Source organism: Aspergillus oryzae, chromosome 7 (assembly GCF_000184455.2).
Source record: "Aspergillus oryzae RIB40 DNA, chromosome 7".
Lineage (NCBI taxonomy): Eukaryota > Fungi > Ascomycota > Eurotiomycetes > Eurotiales > Aspergillaceae > Aspergillus > Aspergillus oryzae.
The window spans coordinates 2,367,713-2,390,840 of record NC_036441.1 but is presented as its reverse complement, the minus strand read 5'-3'; the positions used below and the strand labels follow the sequence as shown (position 1 = coordinate 2,390,840).

Here is a 23,128-nt window from a genome sequence, read left to right as displayed (position 1 = left end):
GATCATTGCCCGGTTCAGTGACCTCCTGGGGCCCAACTCTAAGATATGGTCTATCATTCGTTCAGCGGCACCCAATTACAACTGGTACGACGACGCAATTATTGAGATTGCCCTCCTGTTCTATTTTTTGCGTTGCTCGGATCCAGTCAGGGTTCAAAGCGTGAATGGAGCACAGGACCACAGGTATCCTTCACCAGTGCATCGACTAAGCACTATTCGAACGTCATGGATCTAGGTTTTCATGAGCTGGCAAAACCACTGGCGTGTCTGGCCAATATCTGTAGATTTGAGTGTACTCCGTAAGGTGTCCTGCAAGGCCAAAATACACCTATGATCTGACCGATAATATCATATTGTCGGGCGTCGCTATGCCGAATATCCCCCAACTTGTGCGTAAGGATCATCCGGTCTAGATTCCCAAAGACTTTTCGAACAGTCGGATGGCCTCCAAGCAAGGATGGTAGAGAGACTACTTGCTGTAAAGATAGCTTGAGATCGACAGATTGACATTGGTACTAGAGTACTGCTAAGGACAAGGGTTCATGGCTAATAAAGACATCGGTGCCCTGGACATCCCTGACGATCGAGTCGAGACTCGGCTTCTCAAACGGGAGAAGGCAAATCAGGCAACAAAGAGGATTGCAATCATAGTCATGATATGTGAGATACTATATAACATTTTCCAAACATGGAGTCTTCGTCGGTATATCCAGTATAACACAACCTCCAATCCGATCGCTCATTGCCCCAAAATGGATGGTGAACGGCGGGACACTTCAGCATCGCCCGGGAAAAGCCAGCAGAGCCGTCCTTTCCACGAGAACTGACAAGTTATAACCTTTTCTTCATCTTGGATTTAGTTGTGTGAAAAAGAAAAAGAAAAAAAGAAGTCGGAGTTCGGGATCGGAAAGTCCATAATAAATAAGCGAGCGGAATGGAATAACTACTGATCCGATTACCGGAGATGCTAACCCGTAAATCGACTAGTGTGTTGCTTTCCGCGGGCAACGGTATCACCGCGCGGTTAGTTGTCCGATGATAGGACAGCATGCGGCGGTTATTCCTCCATTACTTCTCATTAAATTCCGATCTATTTCCTCTCTCCCCTCCTTTTGTTCTACTGTAGACTCGTCTTGTCTTTTGCAAGGAAGTACGACAGGAGATTCAAAATGCTGAGCCGCTGTGGTCGCCAGGCTTTGCGATTGATCCCGCGCACGGGAAGCTCTTCCAGAGCTATCGCCATCACTACTCAACTCCGACCGGCTGCTCCCTTGTGTGTCTCCAGCTCAATTTCTCAGAGCCGGAGTGTGTCATCCTCCAGTCGTGATGGACAGCAACATGTATGTGCCCTGTAATCTTAATCGCACCTGAACGATCAAGCAAACGTGCGCAGATGTGACAAAGTCCCATACTAACGTCATCTCCGCAGTTGCTCTCCGCACACCTCGAGGAGGAAGACCCCACAATCTACAATATTCTCCAGAAGGTCAATCCTCCCCATTGCAGAATTGTCCTACTGTTGTCAGTAGTACTGATGTGTATTTGCAGGAGAAAAAACGTCAAAAGCACTTTATCAACCTGATCCCTTCGGAGAACTTCACTTCACAAGCGGTCCTTGATGCCCTGGGCAGTGTGATGCAAAGTCAGTCCAACATTCCGACCTATGTGCGCTGCGCCCAACTAATCAGCTACCAGACAAGTATTCAGAGGGTTATCCCGGTGCCAGATACTACGGAGGAAATGAGCACATCGACGAGTCGGAGAGGTTATGTCAACAGCGTGCCTTGGAGACCTTCCGGCTCAATCCCGAAGAATGGGGCGTGAATGTTCAACGTAAGCTTCCTCCATTAGCGTCTAATATTGGAGTCTTGGCTGATGATTAAACAGCACTTTCCGGCTCTCCCGCGAACTTGTATGCCATCTCCGCCCTTCTCAACACGCATGACCGCCTGATGGGCCTGGACTTGCCTCATGGTGGTCACTTGTCACATGGTTATCAGACACCCACCAAGAAGATTTCATTCATCTCGAAATACTTTGAGACCCTTCCTTACCGCCTTGATGAGTCGACTGGTCTCATTGATTACGACGCCCTCGAGAAGCAGGCGTTGCTCTATCGTCCAAAGCTCATTATTGCCGGTACTTCGGCCTATAGCCGATTAATCGACTACCCTCGGATGCGCCAGATCGCAGACGCAGCTGGTGCATACCTTCTCAGTGACATGGCCCACATATCTGGACTGGTTGCTGCGGATGTACTTCCCTCGCCTTTCACTCACTCTGATGTGGTAACAACGACTACTCACAAGTCCCTGCGTGGGCCCCGTGGTGCCATGATCTTCTACCGCAAGGGTGTCCGCCGGACGGACAAGAAGGGCAACCCGGAGATGTACGACTTAGAGAATCCTATCAATGCCTCCGTCTTCCCGGGCCACCAGGGTGGGCCTCATAACCACACCATTACTGCTCTAGCAGTTGCACTGAAGCAGGCCCAGTCAACCGAGTTCAAGACTTACCAGGAAACCGTCTTAGCCAACGCTAAGGCATTGGCTGACCGACTTGGCAGCCCTCTCAGCAATGGGGGTTTGGGATACAACATTGTGTCCGGTGGAACGGATAACCACCTGGTCCTCGTGGATCTGAAGAACCGTGGGGTTGATGGAGCCCGTGTTGAACGTGTTCTAGAGCTCTGCGGCGTTGCTAGCAACAAGAACACCGTTCCGGGAGATCGGTCGGCTTTGAAGCCCGGTGGTCTCCGCCTGGGTACTCCTGCCATGACTACCCGTGGCTTCCAGCCCGAGGACTTCCGCCGCGTGGCCGATATCGTTGATCGCGCGGTCATTATCACCCAAAAGCTGGACAAGGCTGCCAAGGAGAGCGCTGCGGCTAAGGGCGTTAAGAACCCGAACACTGTCAAGGCCTTCCTGGAATATGTTGGTGAGGGTGAGGAGATTTCAGAGATTGTGCTCTTGCGGCAGGAAGTTGAGGACTGGGTGGGAACTTTCAGCCTCCCTTGGAAGGACGAGTAACCGGCTTTTCTACGAAGTCTATGAAATAAGGCACTGATCGGGTTTAAATCAATTATCGCGGGAGTTATATGAGCATTAACATTAACGTTTTCATTTTGCAATTTGATGTGTGTATGTACGATGTACCAAAATTTATTCAAAGCCTCTTAAAACCTCCATGGCGGTATATTGTAAGATTGAATGCAGCGGAAACATTAACCTGTCATGGACAGGGGTCCCGGCTTGGCAGTCGTTATCTTTTTGTCAACACTTTGTAACGTGAGGTTACTTCCGGCCTTCGGTATGTACCCTAGAATGATGTGAGTATATTAAGCGCAAGCGCTAGCTCAAAGTTTACCGTAAAAACCAATCTCTCCGTCTCGTCCAACAACACTTGCAGTTTTCTCAGGCAATTCAGGCAAAGCAAACAGGCTCCCGCCATGGAAATCAGCCAGGTAAGGACCTCCAACATCATCTCCCCCAGTTCAATACAGTGGAACTCATCTCCTTAGCTGTACATATACCCCATCAAATCCCTTAGGGAGGTAGCCGTTCCCGAGGCTGTCCTCACCAGCACCGGCTTTGAGTATGACCGACGTTTCATGCTCCTCAAGGTCAACCAAGGCGATGGTGGTGTTGAAACCCTCCAGAACATGCATATACCGCATTTCCCCGAAATGAGTTTGTTTCTAACGGACATCGTATTCCCAACCGAGGGTAAAAAAAATGGAAAGATCATTGTGACATATCGCCCACCAGGCGTGAAAGACAACGGTAATCCTCAGATCACAACGTTGGAGGTCCCATTAGAACCAGATGTGCAGGGTTTGGAAGAATTGACAGTTACAATGCATCAAAGTTCGACAAGAGGTTATCATATGGGTAGCAAATATAACGACTGGTTTAGCCAGTGTTTCGGGTACAAGGTGGTCCTTGTATACCTGGGCCCACATTGGAGGAGGGTCTTAGGAAGTTTCCCACCGGGTAAAAGTCAGGCACACCGTGAACAGGCGACTCCACTTGTTTCTAAACGGTCGGTGACCGTCTTAGCTCTTCTAAGCTTGCTTCTGAACATTGGTGTACCGCTTGGGCAGAGAGAAATTAGTTCGTTCACTCTCCTTGTCCTAGTGACTATAACCGTTGCTGTTCTCGTGACCATTGGTGCTAATAGATACGGGTCTGGATGCGGTGAAAGGAAGGAAGAAAGAATTACCTTTGCCGATACGGCACCGTATCTTATGATATCAGAGACCTCGGTAGACAACGTGTCTGCCCGCTTGGCTGGCGACAAGGCAATGGACCTGAGAAAAACCCGGCCAAACATTGTCATTTCGGGTGCTAAAACGGCTTTCGAGGAGGATTTCTGGGCGGAGCTGATAGTGGGGGAAAAAATTCGACTCCTATTGACGGCGAATTGCATCCGATGCCAGAGCCTCAATGTTGACTATATGACAGGAAAAATGGGAACAGGAGACAGCGGCAACATTCTCAAGAAGCTGATGAAAGACCGGAGGGTAGACAAGGGCGCGAGGTTCTCCCCCGTGTTTGGAAGGTATCTATTCCTAGACCGGGACTGCGAGAATGCCTCTATTCGGGTAGGAGAAGAGGTGACTGTATCCAGAAGGGTGGAGGAGCGGACAACATATGGTGAGCATAACCTTCTATTTGTGAGCTAGCTCCTTCCTTGTGGTTACTTACTATGTTCAGATTGGCCTGGCCTGACGAATTAGATTGTAATTTACGTGTAGCCATGCCGGGTCTAGTGTTTCGTGGCGGCTAAGGCCGATATACAGAACCTAAAACTAAGCGCTTATCAACAGTTAGATTCAATATACGACTTATGTATGTCCCTTCAATATAACTACATTGGATGATGAGTAGTAATCAGGTCCAGTGACGGTGCCAAGACATTTTGGCATTGCATTATCAATCTCCTCAACCATCAACCATCAACAATCACCTTTACATAGTATCCATAATCGCGCAATCACAATGAGCGAATTCCCACCGTCGAATCTTCGGCCCATTGTCCGGGAGGTTTTTGAACTTCTCAAAGCGAAGAAGGAGACGATATCCGTTGCGGAGACGGTATGTCGTCACATTAGCCTCATAGTTCTTGCCGGTTTGCTAACCTCCCAGGCCGCCGGCGGACTCATTTCAGCAAGCCTACTCTCTGTTTCCGGAGCGTCGGCTGTCTACAAGGGTGGATTAACGGTTAGTCTATCCAATAGTACCATCCTTTTGCCGATAAGTACACTGCAGTATAAGGATTAACATAGCAATTGAGGTATACACCCTGGAATCTCGGATCGCCTTTGCCGGATGGACTCCAGCTCATCTGGAAGACTACAATGGCCCAACGCCCGCTATTGTGGCCCAAATGGCCGACCACGTTCGCCACACTCTCGGTTCCACCTATACGGTGAGCGAGAGTGGAACAGCCGGGCCGACCGGCGGGACGACGAGCAATCGCACTCCGTAGGAATTCTATATGTGACTTGGGAACAGAGGAACATTAAGGCAATGCTAATGATTCACAGAGGCTACGTAGCTGTCGCAGTATCAACTGCACATGGAACGTATACACGAGAAGTGGAGACGGGCAGTGACGATCGGCAGAAGAACATGGTTACCTTTGCTGAAGAGAGTTTGAAATTGTTGAGGGATGTGCTTGTTGGGAAGGCAAATCTATAGACACTTCCTGTCGTTTAGTCTTTGAAGACGGATGGGACAATATTTTCTTTTCTTTTTTTATCGCACGGAACTCGCGACCCATGGTTCGAATTCAAACCCGCTTTAGGGCCTTGGATGCTGATAGCTTGGGTCTTACCTGTCGATAGCTACTACTCTAATGTATGACATGGATTGACTTTCATTCTAGCGTCTTTCTGGAACATGGAACTGAGAGGAGATGATGTGTAAGCTGGGATGCCTTAAAAACTAACTACTATCTCTTGAGGTCATCAAGGTACTATTGTATCATATCACGGCCTTATGTGGACACAGCCCCAATGACGCAGTTTAGCACCGCCACATCCCCCCGTGACACCCCACCAATTGTCAATGTTGAGTCTGACTAAAGCACTGAACGGCAATACTCCGTAATCTTTGGTGGAATGCAGAGTGGAAATTACTAGTACCCAAGAACAGTTCAAACCTAATCTTACTGGCCACTGGTTCGTTGGTTCTGCAGTCACGGTAAGACACTCGTGGAAAAGATATTTTTCAATCTTCTTTCACTCCCACTACAAAGCATACTATACCCCCCTTCCAACTTCACTTTACAGCTAGATTTTCTTCTCTCCCTCAGAAATACCTCTGGTCATTTGTCTCGGCGGATACATCCCGGTGACTTCGTGCTTTCCCTCGAACGGATTCGTCATCTGCCGCCCACATCGAGCCGATCAGGCGCCCATATATTCCCGTTCCCTGCCGGGGTGTTTCCAGCCCACCAAGGGATTGGCACAATGGATACGACGATTCTTCGTCGCAAAGATACCACCAAGGGTCCTCCCTTGCGGATCTTATCGTTAGGTATGCCCCCGGTTTCAAAGAAACTTGGATATAGATCTCCGAGCTGACTGGTCAGATGGTGGCGGCGTCCGCGGCTACTCGATGCTCATCATCCTCCAAGAACTTATGTATCGCGTTTACGTCGAGTGCGAAGGCAAGGCTCCTCGTCGCGATGAAATCCCCAAACCCTGCGATCACTTTGATCTCATTGTCGGTACCGGCACCGGCGGCTTGATAGCTCTTATGCTGGGCCGCTTACGCCTCGATCTTGAAACCTGCAAAGAAGTCTACGTGCGCATGACCCGTAGGGTTTTCGAAACGGATAAGACCTTTGCTGGGATTCCTTTCCGGTCAACCTTGTTTAAAGCCTCGAGATTGGAGGACGCTATTCGCGAGTGTGTACGCGAACACACCGTTTTCGAGGCCGAGGGAAATGACATGTCGCCCGGCGCCCGCACATCTTTTGCCAACACGCCATTCAGCCCCAACTCGATTCCCCAGCGTTCTGGTAGCCGTGCCAGTTTCAGCACCGCTGGTTCGCATTCTTCGAACCCCAGTCAGCGAAATTCGACATTCATCAATGGTCTACGCTGGGGTAATCCAGATGCGCTGTTGTACGACAATCGGGAGTACCGAACGAAAACGTACGTAAGCTCTGTTGCTCTTCTAGCTTTGTTTTCTTCTTCTTCTTCTTCTTCTTCTTCTTCTTCTTGTGTATACTTTGGGCTAACATGCAATGTCAACAGGGCGGTCACAGCATTGTATAAGGGCACTACGCGCAACGGATCCGCTGTACTCTTACGATCTTACGACTCCCGAAAAGAGCCCCCTCCAGAGTTTAACTGTACGATCTGGCAAGCTGGTCGGGCAACGTCAGCCACTGGGCTTGCATTTAAACCAATTCAGATTGGACAACACGTCTTTATCGACGAGGGCGCTGGTACCTATAATCCTGCGCCGCAGGTCCTGGATGAAGCGACTGTTAACGAGTGGCCCGGTCGCGAAGTTGGAGTGTTTATAAGCGTTGGTACGGGTAAACGTCCACCTGGTACGAATAATCGACAGCATGAATGGTGGGAGGACTTCTTTGGCGATGCGCTGGGCACATTTGCAGAGGCGCGCCGTCGGCTGATCGCTAAGATCGAGGGGTGTGAAGATATCCACAAGGATATGCTCCGGGAGCATCTGGCGAAGCGTAACGTGGTTAAGGATAACTACTACCGGCTGAACGTTGAAGTGGGAGTGGGGGAGTTTGGTATGAACGAATGGAACCGGCTGGCGGATATCAGTACCAACACTCGCCGCTACCTCACCAGGCCTGAAGTGAAGAAGCAAATTCTTGACGCCGGTGTTAAGTTTTCTAGAATCGAGCGCATGCACCGTCGGGCGGCGGCGCATGCGGCTGCTGGAAATGATGTGACCAATTTCCAGGATGACAGTTCTATAACCCAAAGTCCAAGGCTATCTGTGGTGCCGCCTCCAATTCCAGATGCTGTGGAATTGCCCGCTGAGCTGCCAGGCGATTTTACCCTGCTGTCACCAGCAGGGCCGCCTCCACCCCCGATGAACGACGATGTACTCCCAGTTCATCCAATCCCACAGGATACAGTTTTGCCAACACCGGCGCGGGGTTCAGTCAGTGACCTGAGCGACATCAGCCGACCCAGCTCACAACAACACGGGTCCCCGCGACGAAGTACCGATCATGTGCATGATGGCATGCCGCCACCAGTACCTCCAAAAACCCCCATCCCGTACCCCAGTGAGTTGGGAGGAATTCCAATGCCTAATCCATTGGTAACAACGACGGGTCCTCTGGGGCACGGATCAAATGGGAAGATTCGACCGCCCTATCCAGTGGATGAGCCTCCACCGGTGGTCAACAAGCAGCGAAAACCAAGCTATCACGTGCGCTAAGTCTCTCTTTTAGTCTTTTTCTTTTTAATTTCCTGCTCTCCTTTGTTTGTTCAATCTGAACGTCACGAAGTATCCGCATGTTCTTGATGGGCGTCATGTATAATGAGTGGGGTTGTTTTCTCTAAATGCAGAGAGAGATTCATGGTTCTATTTGTTCTCTTTTTCTACATTTTTCCTCTTGATGATTTTTCCCAAGGAATTTCCTTATGACTGTGATTGTGATTCAAGTGTGATGATGATGAGCATTGTTATTATACCCTTTTAAGTTAATCTCAGATTGGTTCCGGAGATTTAATTTAGCCAATGGTTCTCTGGGAGTTCTAGACTCCGGTTGGATTCCTCTTATCATGAATCATGACCTACTGTTTTCCAACTCCTACTTGAATGTAATAAAAATCTGAAAACCAGAGAGGGGCAAGTAGTAAATAATTTTTGTTTTTTTCTCAAAAAAAAAAAAATAATAATAATCAATAATATTTTTTTTTACAAAAAAAAAGAAAAGAAAAGAAAAGAAAAAGAAAAATCGCGTTTAAGATTGGTCATTCAATTCTGTTAAATTATATTGAACGGTAGTGGGTCACGCTTCTCTCCCACCCGCACCACCAGCCTCTCTCTTTCTTACTTGCTTCCTTACAGACGGGGTTTTCTTATTTGTCCCCTGGGCTCTGGGTTGATCTTTTTTCTTCTCGCTCCTGGAATTCTCGTTTGTTGTTCTGCTCCTTTCTACATGCATGTCCTTCGGAGTAAACTCTGACACATTCCCCGGCACCTATCAACCACGCATTCCATCTATCTAACCTTCGAAGCGCCCAATCGAAACCCTTATCGCCGCCACCACGAGTCGCTTTCATGGAGTAGCGCTCGTTTCGCGCTGGTTCTATTTTTATTCGACTATTCATATATCTTGTCGTGTACATACTCTCTGAACGCAGATAATAGACACACTGCTGGCAGTGTTCATGCGCGCTTCTGTTACACATGGATTTTTCAACTCTCGAGGCTCGCTCCGATTCCGGAAGCGGTCGACCGGCCTCCTACAAAGCCATCGGTATATCTTTAGCGGTCGCATCGGGTCTATTCATCGGTGTTTCGTTCGTACTCAAAAAGACGGGTCTGCTGAGGGCCAACGTCAAATACAATGAGGAGGCCGGCGAGGGGTACGGATACCTGAAGAACTTCTACTGGTGGGCTGGTATGACGCTAATGATAATCGGGGAGCTTTGCAACTTCGTCGCTTATGCCTTCGTTGATGCAATTTTGGTGACTCCGTTGGGTGCGCTGTCAGTCGTGGTGACGACGATTCTATCTGCCATCTTCCTCAAGGAACGGCTGAGTTTCGTCGGTAAGGTTGGCTGTTTTACCTGCATTCTCGGCTCTGTTATCATTGCGATGAATGCGCCTGAGCAGTCATCCGTAAGCAACATTCAGGAAATGCAGAAATATGTCATCGCCCCCGGGTTTTTGTCGTACGCTGGCGTTATCATCGTGGGCAGCATCGTCACGGCTGTGTGGGCTGGGCCTCGATACGGAAAGAAGAGCATGTTCGTCTACATTAGTATCTGCAGTTCTATTGGTGGGTTAAGCGTGGTCGCTACGCAGGGACTGGGAGCGGCGATTTTGGCGCAGATCAACGGGGAATCGCAGTTCAAGCATTGGTTTCTCTACGTCTTGTTTGCGTTCGTCGTGGCGACTTTATTGACTGAAATTATTTATCTCAATGTTTGTCTCCGCCCAATTGCCCTTCTCCAATTGCCTTCATCTACGGAGTACTTTGTTGACTATTTACTAACGCTGTCCAGAAAGCGTTGAACATCTTCAATGCCGCCTTGGTAACTCCTACCTACTACGTCTTTTTCACCAGCGCCACGATTATCACTTCGGCAATTCTTTTCCAAGGTTTCAAAGGGACTGGCATGCAGATCGCTACAGTCATCCTGGGCTTTTTGCAGATCTGCGCCGGTGTTGTCCTACTGCAGCTCTCCAAGTCCGCCAAGGACGTCCCCGACTCCGCTGTCTTCAAAGGCGACCTCGACCAGATTCGTGAGGTGGCCACACAGGAAGAGCCAGAGACAGAGCCCAAGGCCGATTCTATCCGTGGGACTGCCGCTATTATTCGTAGGATATCTACACCCCGCCGTACGATGGAGGCAGAGGAGGCACGACGCTATTTAAGAGAACGACAAGAAGACAAGCTACACCCGCCTGCAGAGAATGAGATCATCGAGTGGGATGGTTTGCGCCGGCGCAAGACTGTCCTCGGTGAAGGACCAACGATGACCCGGAGTGGAACTCGCACGCCGTCAGTCAAGAAGCCGCTCCCCCCATTGGGAATGTCCCGGTTCCCGGATGAATCAGAGCGCCCCAATACCAGGCAGAGTAGTCGTTCTTTCTTAGATGAGATTCGAATGCGGTCTCCGAGTCATTCATGGCAACCAATTCGAGACCATGACCCTAGTCAACCGGCGGCTCTAGCCCCTATGTCATCGATCCATAGCAGCAGAGGCGACACAAGTTATCACGGACCAGCTCGAAGTGACACATCTCATTCTATAACATGGGCGGATGAACCCCCTGAACCTCCAGCACATGGTTCTAAACGCCAATTTTCATTCCATGCTTTCCATCGACCCAAGTCTGACGTGCCCAAGTCCCCTCGGGGCATCTTGCGGAAGGGCCATGAACGTAAACCCACGGAAGAGGAACGTTTAGGGCTGGTCCGAGGAGACTCGAGGGACGATATGGATGAGAAACTGGATCGTACATATTCGAATGATAGTATGGAGGACGAGTTACCATCAGGTGCACATACGTTTACTGCAGCACCGCCATACCAAGAACATCACTTCCATTCAGTTGAGACCAGCCCACAGCGGCCGTCCCGGCTTATACGGAACCCACTACCGCCATTACCAGACGAACCGCCTCTAGAGCCCTACACTCAGGTCGAGCTTGGTTTACCTAGCTACCGCCGCATGTCTGACGCAAGCGCAGGGTCGCTGTCGTCGGGTCCAAGCAGAGGTTGGGAACAAGGAGGGTGGCGACGGCCCTAGGGCGATGGTGAGACAAGGGGTAGGCCAAAGGGCGCTTATGTGTAGACATGCTTGTATGATAATGATAACGATGTATATAAAATAACGACTTGATTCATGAGGGTATCACAATATATAGACCTTGAAACTCCATAAACCATATCAGATGCCAGTAAAAGACAGAACACTCCTTTGCCCCTTTGGCATGATCTCCATCGCAAACCTAGCCTCAGACAGCCGCTTCCCAGCCTCGATACTCTCCAGGGCCCTATGTTTTATAGTCAGCATCAAGCACACGCACGTCCCCCAACCAGAAAGATAAAATACCATTCAACGAAAACAATTTTGATCCCCTTCCACCCACCCCGTGAGATCTCCTTCTGTAACTTCGAGGCCGCAAGGCCCCCACCGGAGCCCATCCCAGGCCCCGTATTAGGCTTCGCAACAATAACATGGGAGACCTTCCTCGAAAGCGACAGGGAAACCGCAGCCCCATGCATGGTAAGGAGCCGTTTCAAATAGTGATCCGAGACACCAGGATGATAAGTGCTGTTAATATAAACCGTAACGCCCTTAAAAACCTGCGGTACATCCTTGACCTGGGCCGATAATGACGACGGCGGCGGCGGCGGCAGCAACAACTCATCCAAAGAACCCATGGACGCATCCACCCCCAAACCGGCGACTTTCGAAACCTTCAACTTCCTCTCGGACGAATCCTGATCCTTTCCCGCATCAGACACATCCCTCGAACGCTTCCCGACACGCATCATAGACCGAATATCCCGCTGTCCTGGATCCCTTGATTCACCCCGATTTTTTGTATGAGCCCATACCCATTCCCCTTTCTCTTCTTTGAGAAGGGATGTAACACCCCCCAGAGAATCTGTGCAGTCTCCCGATGCGGAATTGAACTGTCGAGCGAGTTTCTCTTCTCTTGTTCGTCGCCAGGCGGTTCCTGTTGAGGAATCGGCCCGTTGGTGGCCCGTGGCGCAGCTATTCCAGGAATCGAAGGTGAGGTGGTTTTGGGGGGTTGGTGTTGTTTTCTTTGGTGGGGGTTGGTTTGTGTTGGACATTTTCTTTTCTTTTGTTTTTTTGTTTCTTTTTTGTTTTGGACGAGGTTCTTTCTTTTTTTGTTTCTTTGGATTGTTGGGTGTGGTTTTTGTTGGAAGATAAAAAGTCCTGGTTCGGTTATACCATGGTTCGGTGTTGATGTTTTGCTGTTTTGAGCTAGCTTTGCTTCGCTTTCGGGTTTGGTATGCGGTTTAGTGGGGTTGGAATAGCTCTGAGATTTAGACGTGAAATTAATCGCATTGCGTCATGACAAAACAAATCGTAGATAAGTCTATGGGAATATATACATATATGGAGAGTAACAATTAATGAAAAAATATCTACCACACATCCTCCTGCCACTTGTTCCTTCTCTTCATTCTTGTCCTCCACTCATTCGCCTCATCCTGACCCTTCTGGCTCATTACCCCCGCCACCGCCTTCTCGACCTCCCTTGCCATCTCCGCCTTTCCACAGATATAGAAGTTGGCTCCTTCATCAATCAGTCGGTAAACATCGTCGCCAACCTCTGAGATCTTATCCTGAACGTATTGCTTTTTATCCTCACGCGAGTACGCAGTGACGATGCGCAGCTTCTCTCCTAGCACACTCGTCATCTCTTCCAGCTCATCCCGGTAGATGAAGTCCTCATCGTGTCTCCGACATCCGAAGATAAGCAGCATCTCGCCAATCTCCCTTCCGATCTGCTGGAGCTGTCGACGCTCGGCGATGAACGCCCGGAATGGCGCCAGACCTGTGCCTGCCGCAACCATGATAAGTGGGCACTTGGCCAGAGTGGGGAGCTTGAATTTGCTTTTACGCAGGTGCGAGAGCACCTTTCCGCCTTGTAGGGAATCACTGGGTCCGTTGAGATGATATGTGAGTCCTTCTGGGTGAGGAGCAGAGCGGAGGTTCTCCGAGACAGCGAGGAGGTAGTTGGACGTAACGCCGTGGATCAGTTCGTCTCCGTTCTCGGGAACAGGGGTGGTCGAGACGACGACTGTGATTGAGGCCTTGCGCGGGGAGATTACACTGCTGGATGAGATAGAGTAGTATCGTGGTTGCATGAGAGGGAGAGTTTCAACGAGGTATGATAGGGGGATGTTCCACGTCTCAGTGCTAGCTTGTTGCAGCAGTCGACCGAGGTTGACATGGTTCTTGTTGATAAATGCAGCATAACTAGCCTTATCTTGACCGAGTTGCTGGAGATATGCTTTTGCATCGGGGGTCGGGGCGAACTGTGCCAGTCCCAAGACATTGTCTCGATTCACGGGACCACAGATTTCGAGGTAGTAACGGAAGACAGTTGCGACAGTGGTTGGGGAAGGAATCTTCACTTTTGTAGCGGAGTCAAGCGACTTAATAGTGATAGGCACGTCGCGACGCGATGAGAGACCCAGGGCTTGAAGGAGACGCTCCACCTCGGAGTCAGGGTTTCCAGGCCAGATGGCAAGATGATCACCGGTCTTGTATGTGAACTCCGGTTGGCTGGTGAGATCCAAATCGATGTGAAGACAGTGTCGGTCGGATGAGTTGAACAGCTCCCGAGAAGCGGAGATGGCCAAAGGCCGAATGGGCGAGCACTGAGCCTTGAGGGAGCCTCCATCCGGCTCTCCATTATGCAAGTCAATTGGCTCCAGGGATTCGTCCTCTTGTACAGATAAGGTGGGCATGTACTGGACCTCATGTTCCTGGAATCCCAGGCCCTTCAGTACGGCAAATAGGCTCTCCTTCCAGGTCATGAAGTCTTCCTGGGTAGCACCTTCGGCATCATCGGCCTTTCCGACTGGCATCACAGCTTTCGCACCTAGTTTATCCAGCGCCTCCACCACGACGTCGACGACGCGGTTATAGTATTTATAGTTCCTATTTCCCAGGCCAAAGGCAAAGTACCTTACGGAGGACAACAGCTGCCCCTGATCCTTGGTCTTGTTGACCCAATCCCATAACTCCGCCGTGTTATCACTGGGATCTCCCTCGCCATAGGTGGACAGGAGGAAGCCGACCAGCTTTGACTGTGGAACCTCAGCGATGGTCTCAGGATCATAATCGGATAGGTCTGCCGTCATGGCGCTCAGGCCGAATCGCAACGAGATCTCTCGCGCCAAGCGGTTAGCGAACCCCTCAGCGGTGCCGGACTGGGAGCCCCAGAAAACGACCATGTCTTTTCTGGACTCTTCCAATTTCTTGGCGATGTTTCGGGTTTCTTTTGTGGCAGAGCCGGCAGCACCTCCATTCTTGAGCTGTGGTCGTTCGTAAACGAGATGCTGGTATGGGTCAGGCTGGTCCCAGAGGTAGCCTCGGGAGAGATATGTGGCGGCTGCCACGGAGAAGATGGTCAGGGCTGAGTAGTCGGCAATACCGGTGGGAGTGAGGGTTTTAGAGAGTTCTTGTAGAGCGTCCGGCGGGATGTTGAGAGGCAGAGGCCACGGGGGCGTCATAGTGTGTCTATGGTGTGACTGTAGTACTATTGATAGAGGATATGAAACTCAGTAGCTTTGATAGTCGTGAGAGTCAACCGGAGGGGAGATGAGCGAGTGATGGAAGGCCGGGTCTTATATACATCGCCAGAAGATGCGTACGGAGTAGATAGTCCAAAACTACCCAAAGAGGGAAAAGCGACAAGACTCGGAGGCATAATCCCTAATCGAGACATGTCGGTCTTTGACCATCTTTTGACTCCACTTCTCAAAAGTCAGAGGAAATCCGGTCGGACGGGCGACATTTCTCGATCCAGCAAACCGCAGGGCCAGGTGATCACCACGATCCATGTTCGAACAAGAGTTAATCGCCAGGGCCTCGACATCTGGGGAAACCGCGGGTGTGGATCCTATTGGGAACGTGGAGAAACGGAGATTCGAATTAAGTTATGATCTCAATTTGCGTGGAGGCAAAAAGAGAAGAAAAGGAAGGGAAAAGATTCCCTCGCGGGGAATATTTCTTCTTCGAGAGGGGGTTTATCTTTAGAGTTATATCAATCAGTAAGTCAATCACGCACGGGGCAGAAAGTGGCCAAAAGGAAAGTGGATCATCTGCCAAGCTGATATTCGCTGGCCAACGCGCGGGGTAGGACAGCAGATACTATCAATTGACGAGTCATGGCATGTTCAATCGCATATTCAACAACATCCCATCCCAATCCATGGGTCCTGACTATCGAGTCGATATCTTGGATCCCGTCATGGAGATTTACAGGTGGTAATCCATAACCTACAGAAAACCCAACTTCCACCGCTGAACTTAGGGTAAGGAGTATCTTGCTCGCTATACCCCGGAGAATACGTTGCATCCAGACCTGAAATTTCATTTACAGCTTATACAATATATAACAATAAACCAAGCTTAACCATGTCGTAGATCAAATGTTCACACTTAAACTTACTGAGGGCCAAGGCCGAATAGTTCTTGCAGGGTGACAAGTATATAATTGAAAGCTATATCTAATTTCGACGCCCATCAACGCAACAAGAGGATATAATATATTCATACGCTGTAAAGTCTATGCCAGGATAAGAAAGTCCAAATGGAGCAAGATCAGAGAAAGAAAAGGGGATAGGAAGAAGGAATATCGTGAATATTTTAACTGTTCATGCCTCCTGCACATTGCGCCTCCACACCTTAACCGGCATATCTCCCAAAATCAGATTCATGGTCTCTAACCGCTTCAGCTCCCATCCGGGATACGGCAGTGCAAAATCGTATCGGTGTACCAGCGTAGCCAAGATCTTAGTCTGCTCCAGATAAGAAATATTCCGACCAATGCAGGATCTCGCACCCGCCGAGAATGCGATCAAGTATGGCTGAAGAGCCTTGCCTTCTTCTCCTAGCCACCGTTCAGGAATGTATTGATCTGCCTTGGGGAAGACGCTCTCATCACGGTGTGCCACATATGCGGACATGCTAACCGACGTGTTGCCGGGAACCCATTCGCCCAGGATCTCCATACCCTCTGGCGGAGTTTCACGAGGGAGCCCATGCGAAGTTGGTGGAAAGATGCGAAGAGATTCATCCAAGCATGCCCGGAGATACGGGAGGTGCTTCACTTTATCGTAGGGGGCGACGATCTCATCCGCGTCCAGCACGGCATCGATCTCCTCTTGAAGCTTTTTCAAGCTCTGCGGGTTCCGAAGAAGCTGATACATAACGTTCGCGATGGCGATGGCGGTTGTAACACTGCCGGCGTTCATCATGATGTTCATCTCAGCCACGATCTCACCCCATTCCAAGTTGTTGGCTCGGCCGTTCTTGTCTTCCATCATTGCCTGGAAAAAGTCCTCGAGCTTTTCACCTGCCTCATACCGACGGAGGCGGTTCATTGACCGACGCCACACGATGTTATCCCAGTTGTCTGACGAATTCTGCATCCGATTGAAGAATGGTATTATGTTAACCATCTTGTTAAGAACCGGATACCATTCATAGTTCCACAGAATGAGCGACTGCTTGCGAGCAGTGGGATAAAGGGCCTCACGGAGGTTGACCTCGTATGTGGAGCCGTCCTTTCTCTCAGCAATACAAACATCGCTTCCCGAATCCAGGAAGCCAAGCTTTTCCGAGAGTCCGATATCAGCAATTGCATCAAGAGTGAAGAAGTTGGTCCAAGCTCGGAAGTCAACTGTGAGGTCCTTCGGATCCGGTGCCATTTTGCCCGCTGCCACGGCAGCCGAGGGTGGTGCCGTGCATACTTTGTCGAAATGTGCGACAACTTTCTCGACTTTGTCACTGACTTTGTGCTCCCATGTCTCCAAGTTCTTGAGCGCATATGCGGATGAGAGGACCTTACGCTTCCGTGCGTGGTCAGGCTTGTCGACCACATCCGCAAGATGGTAGTGCGTGCCAGCCGTCACAATGTAGGAGGGATCCTTGATGCACTTGGTGTTGTGTCCATAGATATCCTTGATGGCACGTACATCACCGTACGACAGCATATTGGGTCCGGTTCGAATGACAGGCTTTGTTCTGTGTAGTTCCTGAAGCTCTTTCGAGCGGAACCCTCTCGATGCTAAGAGCATGAAAGGTACCGCAGACATCCCAGAGAAGGGGTTCATGTTTGGGTATTTCCGAAGCCCTAATAAATGTCAGCAGGATGTCTTCAAAATGGTAGGGGACAAAGGTCTTCTCAAACACATACCCTTGGGGTCCCGGATGTACTCTACCCATGGAAAGACGACAAAATACAGAAGGGAAAAGAGCCCCAGCACAAGCGCATATGGGGCGATAGATAGAGCGGACCACATCTTGTGCTTGATGGTCTCTGCCTCAAGACAAGTAGGCAATATGAAATTGAAATGAAGAGAGAAGTTGAGAATAATGTTTTCCTGCTTGTCCGCCCATAGTGATACACGAAGCCAGATACTTATATGTATCGAGCAGAGACCAAGGAACCCGAGACAATGGAGCCGTAAAGCGCCTCTGGCGATCGTAAATTGTTACTTTCCATGGGAACGATGATGTACGGGCACACGGGGTAAACTTCCCATCATGATCAGGTTGAAGGTGGGTTGCACGTGCGGGAAATATTTCCCTTTTATTTTTATCTTTTTCCAACCCCCAGTCATGTGCCAATCGCGATAGGTTATAAGAAATCGTGGGGCTCCATCTGGACTTCAACCGAACGTCACTACTCCGCATTTTCCTCCTGTGGACTCTCGCCAAAAGGGCCAAGGGGCGGCTACTATTCAGTTCGTGTCATTGGATTTGACAGTCTCACTAAGTCGAATCCCATGCTGTTGACACAATAACCCTAAGGGCACTCGACAAATGATAGGGCGGATAAACGCTATCAAGGGCAGCAGAGCCTGGAGCCCTGAAGCCAACTTCGGGTCTGGGGAAGCCCACATCGGCATTTCTCCGCCCCATGGAACGCGACGGAATCTGAGGGCAATACCCGTGGCTGGTGAATTCAATGCATTGGTGTGAGGGGAAATATCTACTATATGATTGTTGTTGTTTTCAGTACTTAGTGGGTAAACTGGTGAGTAGTAGGCGGGTTGATTGCACATTCTCCTTTCCGTGTCACTTTACCTAGCTTTCGGTTTTCTCTCATGTGTCATCCTTTGTATTGATATATTTCATAACCCAATTGATCTTATAACACGGTGATGCCATCGATAATGGATTCTGATTCACTGCAAATCTCTGAGAATAAAGCGGAGATCTTCCACGATGAGGACCTGGTCTCAATAGCCTTAGATGACTCCATTGAGGAAACCCATCCCGGGAAAGCAGTATGGCTGATTGTCTGTGCGGTGTCCATGGGTGGCTTTCTTTTCGGTAAGTGTCACTGGTGGCCTATATAGCCTCTTTATGTGAATCCCACTAATCAAATGACTCGCCAGGCTATGACACGGGGGTTATATCTTCTGTACTCGTCAATCTGGGGTCGGACCTGGGGAAACCACTCAGCTCCAATGAACAAGAATTAATTACCTCTATCACCTCCGGAGGCGCTCTGATAGGCTCAGTAGCGGCGGGCATGACAGCCGACAAATACGGCCGGAAACTTGCCATTTACGTAGGCTGTATCATCTTCTTCATAGGAAGCATAATTCAGGCAGCCGCATACTCGCTCCCCCAGATGACTGTTGGTCGCCTCGTTGTGGGCTTCGGCGTCGGCGAGGCCGCGATGATTGTCCCATTGTACATTGGAGAAATGGCCCCGGCGCGGTTTCGTGGCCGCCTCATAGTCTTTGACAATATATGTGTCACTTTCGGTCAGCTTGTCTCATATGCACTCGGCGCCGCGTTCACGGATGTGGCTTCTGGGTGGAGATACATGGTGGGCCTCGGCGCAGTACCTGCTTTGTTGCTCGTTGCGATGATGCCATTTTGCCCTGAGACACCTCGTCAGTTGGTCCTACATGGTCGACTGGAAGAGGCTAGGCGTGTGATTTCGAAGATATTCCCACGAGCCACTGACCGACAGGTCGATGCGAAGGCGAGACTGATCCGATATTCAATTGAAGAAGCCACCGCGTCGATATCTAATAAGAGCCTTGCATGGCAGATGAGACAGCTTTTTACTGTTGGTCAGAATGTGCGAGCTCTTATAACTGCTTGCGCCGTTATGGCGGGTAGGTGAACCCACAGTCCTCATCCTTTAGGTCACCAGCTAATAGCGAGCAGTATCCCAACTCGGAGGCTTCAATTCGCTTATGTACTACGCCTCCACGCTCTTTTCAATGGTTGGGTTTGACAAGCCCACCGTGGTGTCAATAGTGGTTGGAGCCACTAATTTTATATTTGGATTCCCAAACTTCATCTTCATTGACCGCTTCGGCCGACGGCGTATGCTCCTGGTTACCATCCTTGGAATGGCAAGCATCCTTTTCAAAATAGTTTACATTGAAAAAGAGATCATACTAATCGTGAATAGTGCCTATCTTTGGTGGTTGCCTCTGTAGCCTTCCACTGGATTCCAGTGAACCATGACCTCACGGCCGTTGAGACGCGCGAGATGGGCTGGCCTAATATCTTGCTTCTCGTGTCTCTCATCGTATATATTGCCTTCTACTCGGCAGGTGTCGCCCCGATCTCTTGGGTGGGGACGGAGTTTCTACCTCTCGAAGTTCGTGCATTGGGGACCATGATGAACAGCGTAACCTGCTGGGGCTGCAACATCATTATATCATCAACCTTTCTGTCGATGATGAAGGGAATGACCCCTAGTGGAACCTTTGGTTTCTACGCTGGAATATGCTTGCTTGGATTCATCTTTGCGATTTTCTGCTATGCAGAGGTTCATAACATGCCTCTCGAGTCTGTCCGAGAGATATATAACCATGGATTTGGAGTCAAGTATGCACGGGAGGTGCAGAAAGAACTTCACGAGGCTAGAGATGCAGAGGGGAGCACGGCGTGATGCACCGGAGCGTCCGTCCGACTATACCACGCTTGGGCAGCCAGCTGACGGCCTGCCCATAGGTTGAAACCCTTCATGAGGGCTTACGATTCATGGCCATTTAGAGTTTTAGATGTCTAGAGAGATCCGCCGGGGTTAGACACTTGCTCGATGCAGGGATTCTGGGTCATTGCTTTTATTTCGTATATAGATGTAGCATAGGGTAGAGATAGAATGCCATGCAGTTCTCCGAGATGAAAATCCCTGCGCGAGCCTCTGACGCTGCACAGGACAAGATTAAGCTATACATGAGCCATGCAGTATAGATTCCTGGATCACGAGTATGCAGTGATCAACCCTGTATTGATAGACAGCAGCAGTTGAATCTCGACGGTTGACATCCAGCCTAGGATATACATTGACATACAGATATATATACTCAGGTACCGGTATACAGATATATGTACTGCACGTCCATACAGGTATAGATATGTTCAATCTATTGCCCATGATCAAGTACAACAGCGATACAGAATATCTCTCGAGCGACAACCCAAGCAGGTATCAATTCATCTCGACGAACAAGGCGAAATCCTACGGCCCCCAATTGTCAGGCTGCCCCCAAGGCACCTATCTTACCTACTACCCATGGGGATTGTATGGAGATACACTCCTCCTGTCTCAGGTGTACTCGAATGTCTACATCCAGTAACATCATCGACCAACGCACATGACCCCCAGTCGCGTCGCACACAACATTCCAGAGCTCCGCCAAATCATCCCATCGACGCGACACAAATGACGGTGAGCGAGAGCGGTCAACCAGAAAAAGGCGTGCTGACAGATCCCAACGGGGAAAGGATTGACAATCGATCTAGTTCGGAATGGGCAGGAGACCGTATCACAAACCTCGTCATCATCGTTCGGTATGCTGATTTATTTCAATGATTTATTGAAACGAAAAACATGATAGTGTTTTTTTCTTGATCTGGATCATTGAGGGAAAGCTTAATACGTGGGTGTGCTTCGATTGCTACGCCATTTCTTCCTTTTCTCTCTCTCTTTTCTACTTCTTTTGATGTCCCTCGTGGCGTCTGACAAAATTGAGGCGCTGCCTTAGTTAAGGCATGCTACTTATAGTTCTATTTACACATGCATACAGATATCTTAAAAGTCTAATTTTTTTTAAGAATTCTTTTTTCTTCTTTCGGGATATGGATTGCATGATCGATTTCCCAGGTGGACATGATCTTGGTACACGAGAGAGACCTACATGACACCAAGACATGTCCAAGCTGGACAACAATTGAAAAGAAAAAAAAAAAAAAAAAAAAAGAGAGAGAGAGAGAGAGATTGAGAACAGACCGACTGGTGACCCCCGCGCACTACTTTCACTAGTCGTGGTTTCTGCTCGGTTCTGCATTGGAGATCGCGGGTCCATGCGCCGATTTCATCGATGTAATTTTACCTGCGTTGAGCTGGTATTGTGGCAAATGCCGCTTCATTTCATATCTATGTCTTGATATTTATAGAAAGAAAAAACAAATGTGATCTTGAAAAAGTAAGAGTAAGAAGGAGGAAGAAAAGAAAAAGAAAAAAAAGGGAAAGAAATGATAAGGGACCCCAAAATCCAAAACTGAAAAAAAAAAAATAAAATAAAATAAAAATCAAAGTTGGTCCGATTCGCTTCCAACAGTAAGTACATGTACTACGATGTAAGCCCGTTCCCAAAAACCCCAAGACAGGCGATCCCGGTCTACACTCGCATATGCACCACGGGTCGCTGCAGCTGAAACCCGGATCCCGTCGAGTTAGAGGGGAAACGGCCCAGGCCCTAGAGGACACTAAAAGGATGGATCCATCCGCACTCAGCAAGGAGGGGGGAGAAATTGGGTAAACGAAGTTGGGGTCCTTTCGAATCTGCGGTCAGACCTTAGTACTAAACCGTAGTACTAGTACCACGTATTGATCAGGTCTCCTTGTGATTTGAGATAATACAGGTACGGTACTAAAGAGGGGGAAGGGGGAGAAGAGAAAAGAACTAAAGTAGTAGTAACATTTAGATCGTGGACTACTATTCGACCTAGCAGAGTAGTAGGTATACAGTACTATCCTTCGACACAAGTATCTCCGAATCAAATCGCACACCGAGGAAGGGAGGGGAGGGGGATGATAGGAGGGGAGTTGGTCCAACACATCTTTTTACTGTCTCTCTCTCTCTCTGATGAATTGATTAAGATTTGATTAAAATAGTAGTAATTATCGGAGAGGTAAGTAATTTATTTCGGACCAGAAAACCAGAAGAGAAATAATGCTGACTGGGTTCACAGCGTCAACGGTGAGCCCGTGTCGTGACTGACGTGGTCGCTCCCTCAGCCAGTCGATCGCATCCGCTCATCCACTCGGCATGTGCAGAATCCCTTCCTTCCACCAATCATGGCAATTCTCTTCCTTTCTTATTCCACTTTCCCTCTTTTTTTCCCTCTTTCGTCTTTTTCTTTACAATTCCAATTCTCTACAACTTGATTCAACATCCAGAAAGCAAGAGGTCCGTGGGCAAATTCGCCCTGCTTTCTTCGTCCTTGGCGTTCCCGTTCGGTACATTCATTGTCCGGACTCACTGTCGAATGTACAGTACATCCATCCCTACCGACATCATCATCGTAGACTAGTACTAGTACTTCGTACTAGGCAGGATCCGTGGCCAATACCAATATGTACTGAGTTTAGTGATAGGTAAAGTTCACGTTATCGCCAAGTTGGGTAGT

General features: G+C 49.3%; 8 protein-coding genes across 8 annotated transcripts; 5 read left to right on the top strand and 3 right to left on the bottom strand.

The window, feature by feature from the left end:
• Positions 1 to 1,169: 1,169 nt before the first annotated feature.
• AO090011000915 (serine hydroxymethyltransferase) lies at positions 1,170 to 3,029 on the top strand (the record flags this gene model as incomplete). The annotated part of the gene is made up of 4 exons (XM_023233164.1): positions 1,170 to 1,340; positions 1,549 to 1,642; positions 1,696 to 1,833; positions 1,888 to 3,029. The coding sequence occupies 4 exons, from the start codon at positions 1,170 to 1,172 to the stop codon at positions 3,027 to 3,029; spliced, it is 1,545 nt and encodes a 514-aa protein (XP_023093695.1).
• A 204-nt stretch (positions 3,030 to 3,233) lies between these two features.
• Positions 3,234 to 4,788, top strand: AO090011000914 (MOSC domain protein; the record flags this gene model as incomplete). Its single annotated transcript, XM_023233163.1, has 4 exons — positions 3,234 to 3,309; positions 3,418 to 3,463; positions 3,550 to 4,655; positions 4,757 to 4,788. 4 exons carry the CDS (start codon positions 3,234 to 3,236, stop codon positions 4,786 to 4,788), a joined length of 1,260 nt encoding a protein of 419 aa, XP_023093694.1.
• A 1,687-nt stretch (positions 4,789 to 6,475) lies between these two features.
• AO090011000913 (putative Patatin-like serine hydrolase) lies at positions 6,476 to 8,438 on the top strand (the record flags this gene model as incomplete). Its single annotated transcript, XM_001826423.3, has 3 exons — positions 6,476 to 6,542; positions 6,598 to 7,165; positions 7,268 to 8,438. 3 exons carry the CDS (start codon positions 6,476 to 6,478, stop codon positions 8,436 to 8,438), a joined length of 1,806 nt encoding a protein of 601 aa, XP_001826475.1.
• A 978-nt stretch (positions 8,439 to 9,416) lies between these two features.
• On the top strand, positions 9,417 to 11,488 carry AO090011000912 (DUF803 domain membrane protein; the record flags this gene model as incomplete). The annotated part of the gene is made up of 2 exons (XM_023233162.1): positions 9,417 to 10,157; positions 10,238 to 11,488. The coding sequence occupies 2 exons, from the start codon at positions 9,417 to 9,419 to the stop codon at positions 11,486 to 11,488; spliced, it is 1,992 nt and encodes a 663-aa protein (XP_023093693.1).
• Positions 11,489 to 11,629: 141 nt separating this feature from the next.
• AO090011000911 (uncharacterized protein) lies at positions 11,630 to 12,543 on the bottom strand (the record flags this gene model as incomplete). Its single annotated transcript, XM_001826421.1, has 2 exons — positions 11,630 to 11,735; positions 11,795 to 12,543. The coding sequence occupies 2 exons, from the start codon at positions 12,541 to 12,543 to the stop codon at positions 11,630 to 11,632; spliced, it is 855 nt and encodes a 284-aa protein (XP_001826473.1).
• A 318-nt stretch (positions 12,544 to 12,861) lies between these two features.
• AO090011000910 (NADPH cytochrome P450 oxidoreductase family protein) lies at positions 12,862 to 14,961 on the bottom strand (the record flags this gene model as incomplete). Its single annotated transcript, XM_001826420.3, has 1 exon — positions 12,862 to 14,961. One exon carries the CDS (start codon positions 14,959 to 14,961, stop codon positions 12,862 to 12,864), a length of 2,100 nt encoding a protein of 699 aa, XP_001826472.1.
• Positions 14,962 to 16,107: 1,146 nt separating this feature from the next.
• Positions 16,108 to 17,757, bottom strand: AO090011000909 (cytochrome P450; the record flags this gene model as incomplete). The annotated part of the gene is made up of 2 exons (XM_001826419.1): positions 16,108 to 17,588; positions 17,652 to 17,757. 2 exons carry the CDS (start codon positions 17,755 to 17,757, stop codon positions 16,108 to 16,110), a joined length of 1,587 nt encoding a protein of 528 aa, XP_001826471.1.
• An 876-nt stretch (positions 17,758 to 18,633) lies between these two features.
• On the top strand, positions 18,634 to 20,381 carry AO090011000908 (myo-inositol transporter; the record flags this gene model as incomplete). The annotated part of the gene is made up of 4 exons (XM_023233160.1): positions 18,634 to 18,793; positions 18,859 to 19,593; positions 19,646 to 19,857; positions 19,896 to 20,381. The coding sequence occupies 4 exons, from the start codon at positions 18,634 to 18,636 to the stop codon at positions 20,379 to 20,381; spliced, it is 1,593 nt and encodes a 530-aa protein (XP_023093692.1).
• Between the last annotated feature and the right edge of the window lie 2,747 nt (positions 20,382 to 23,128).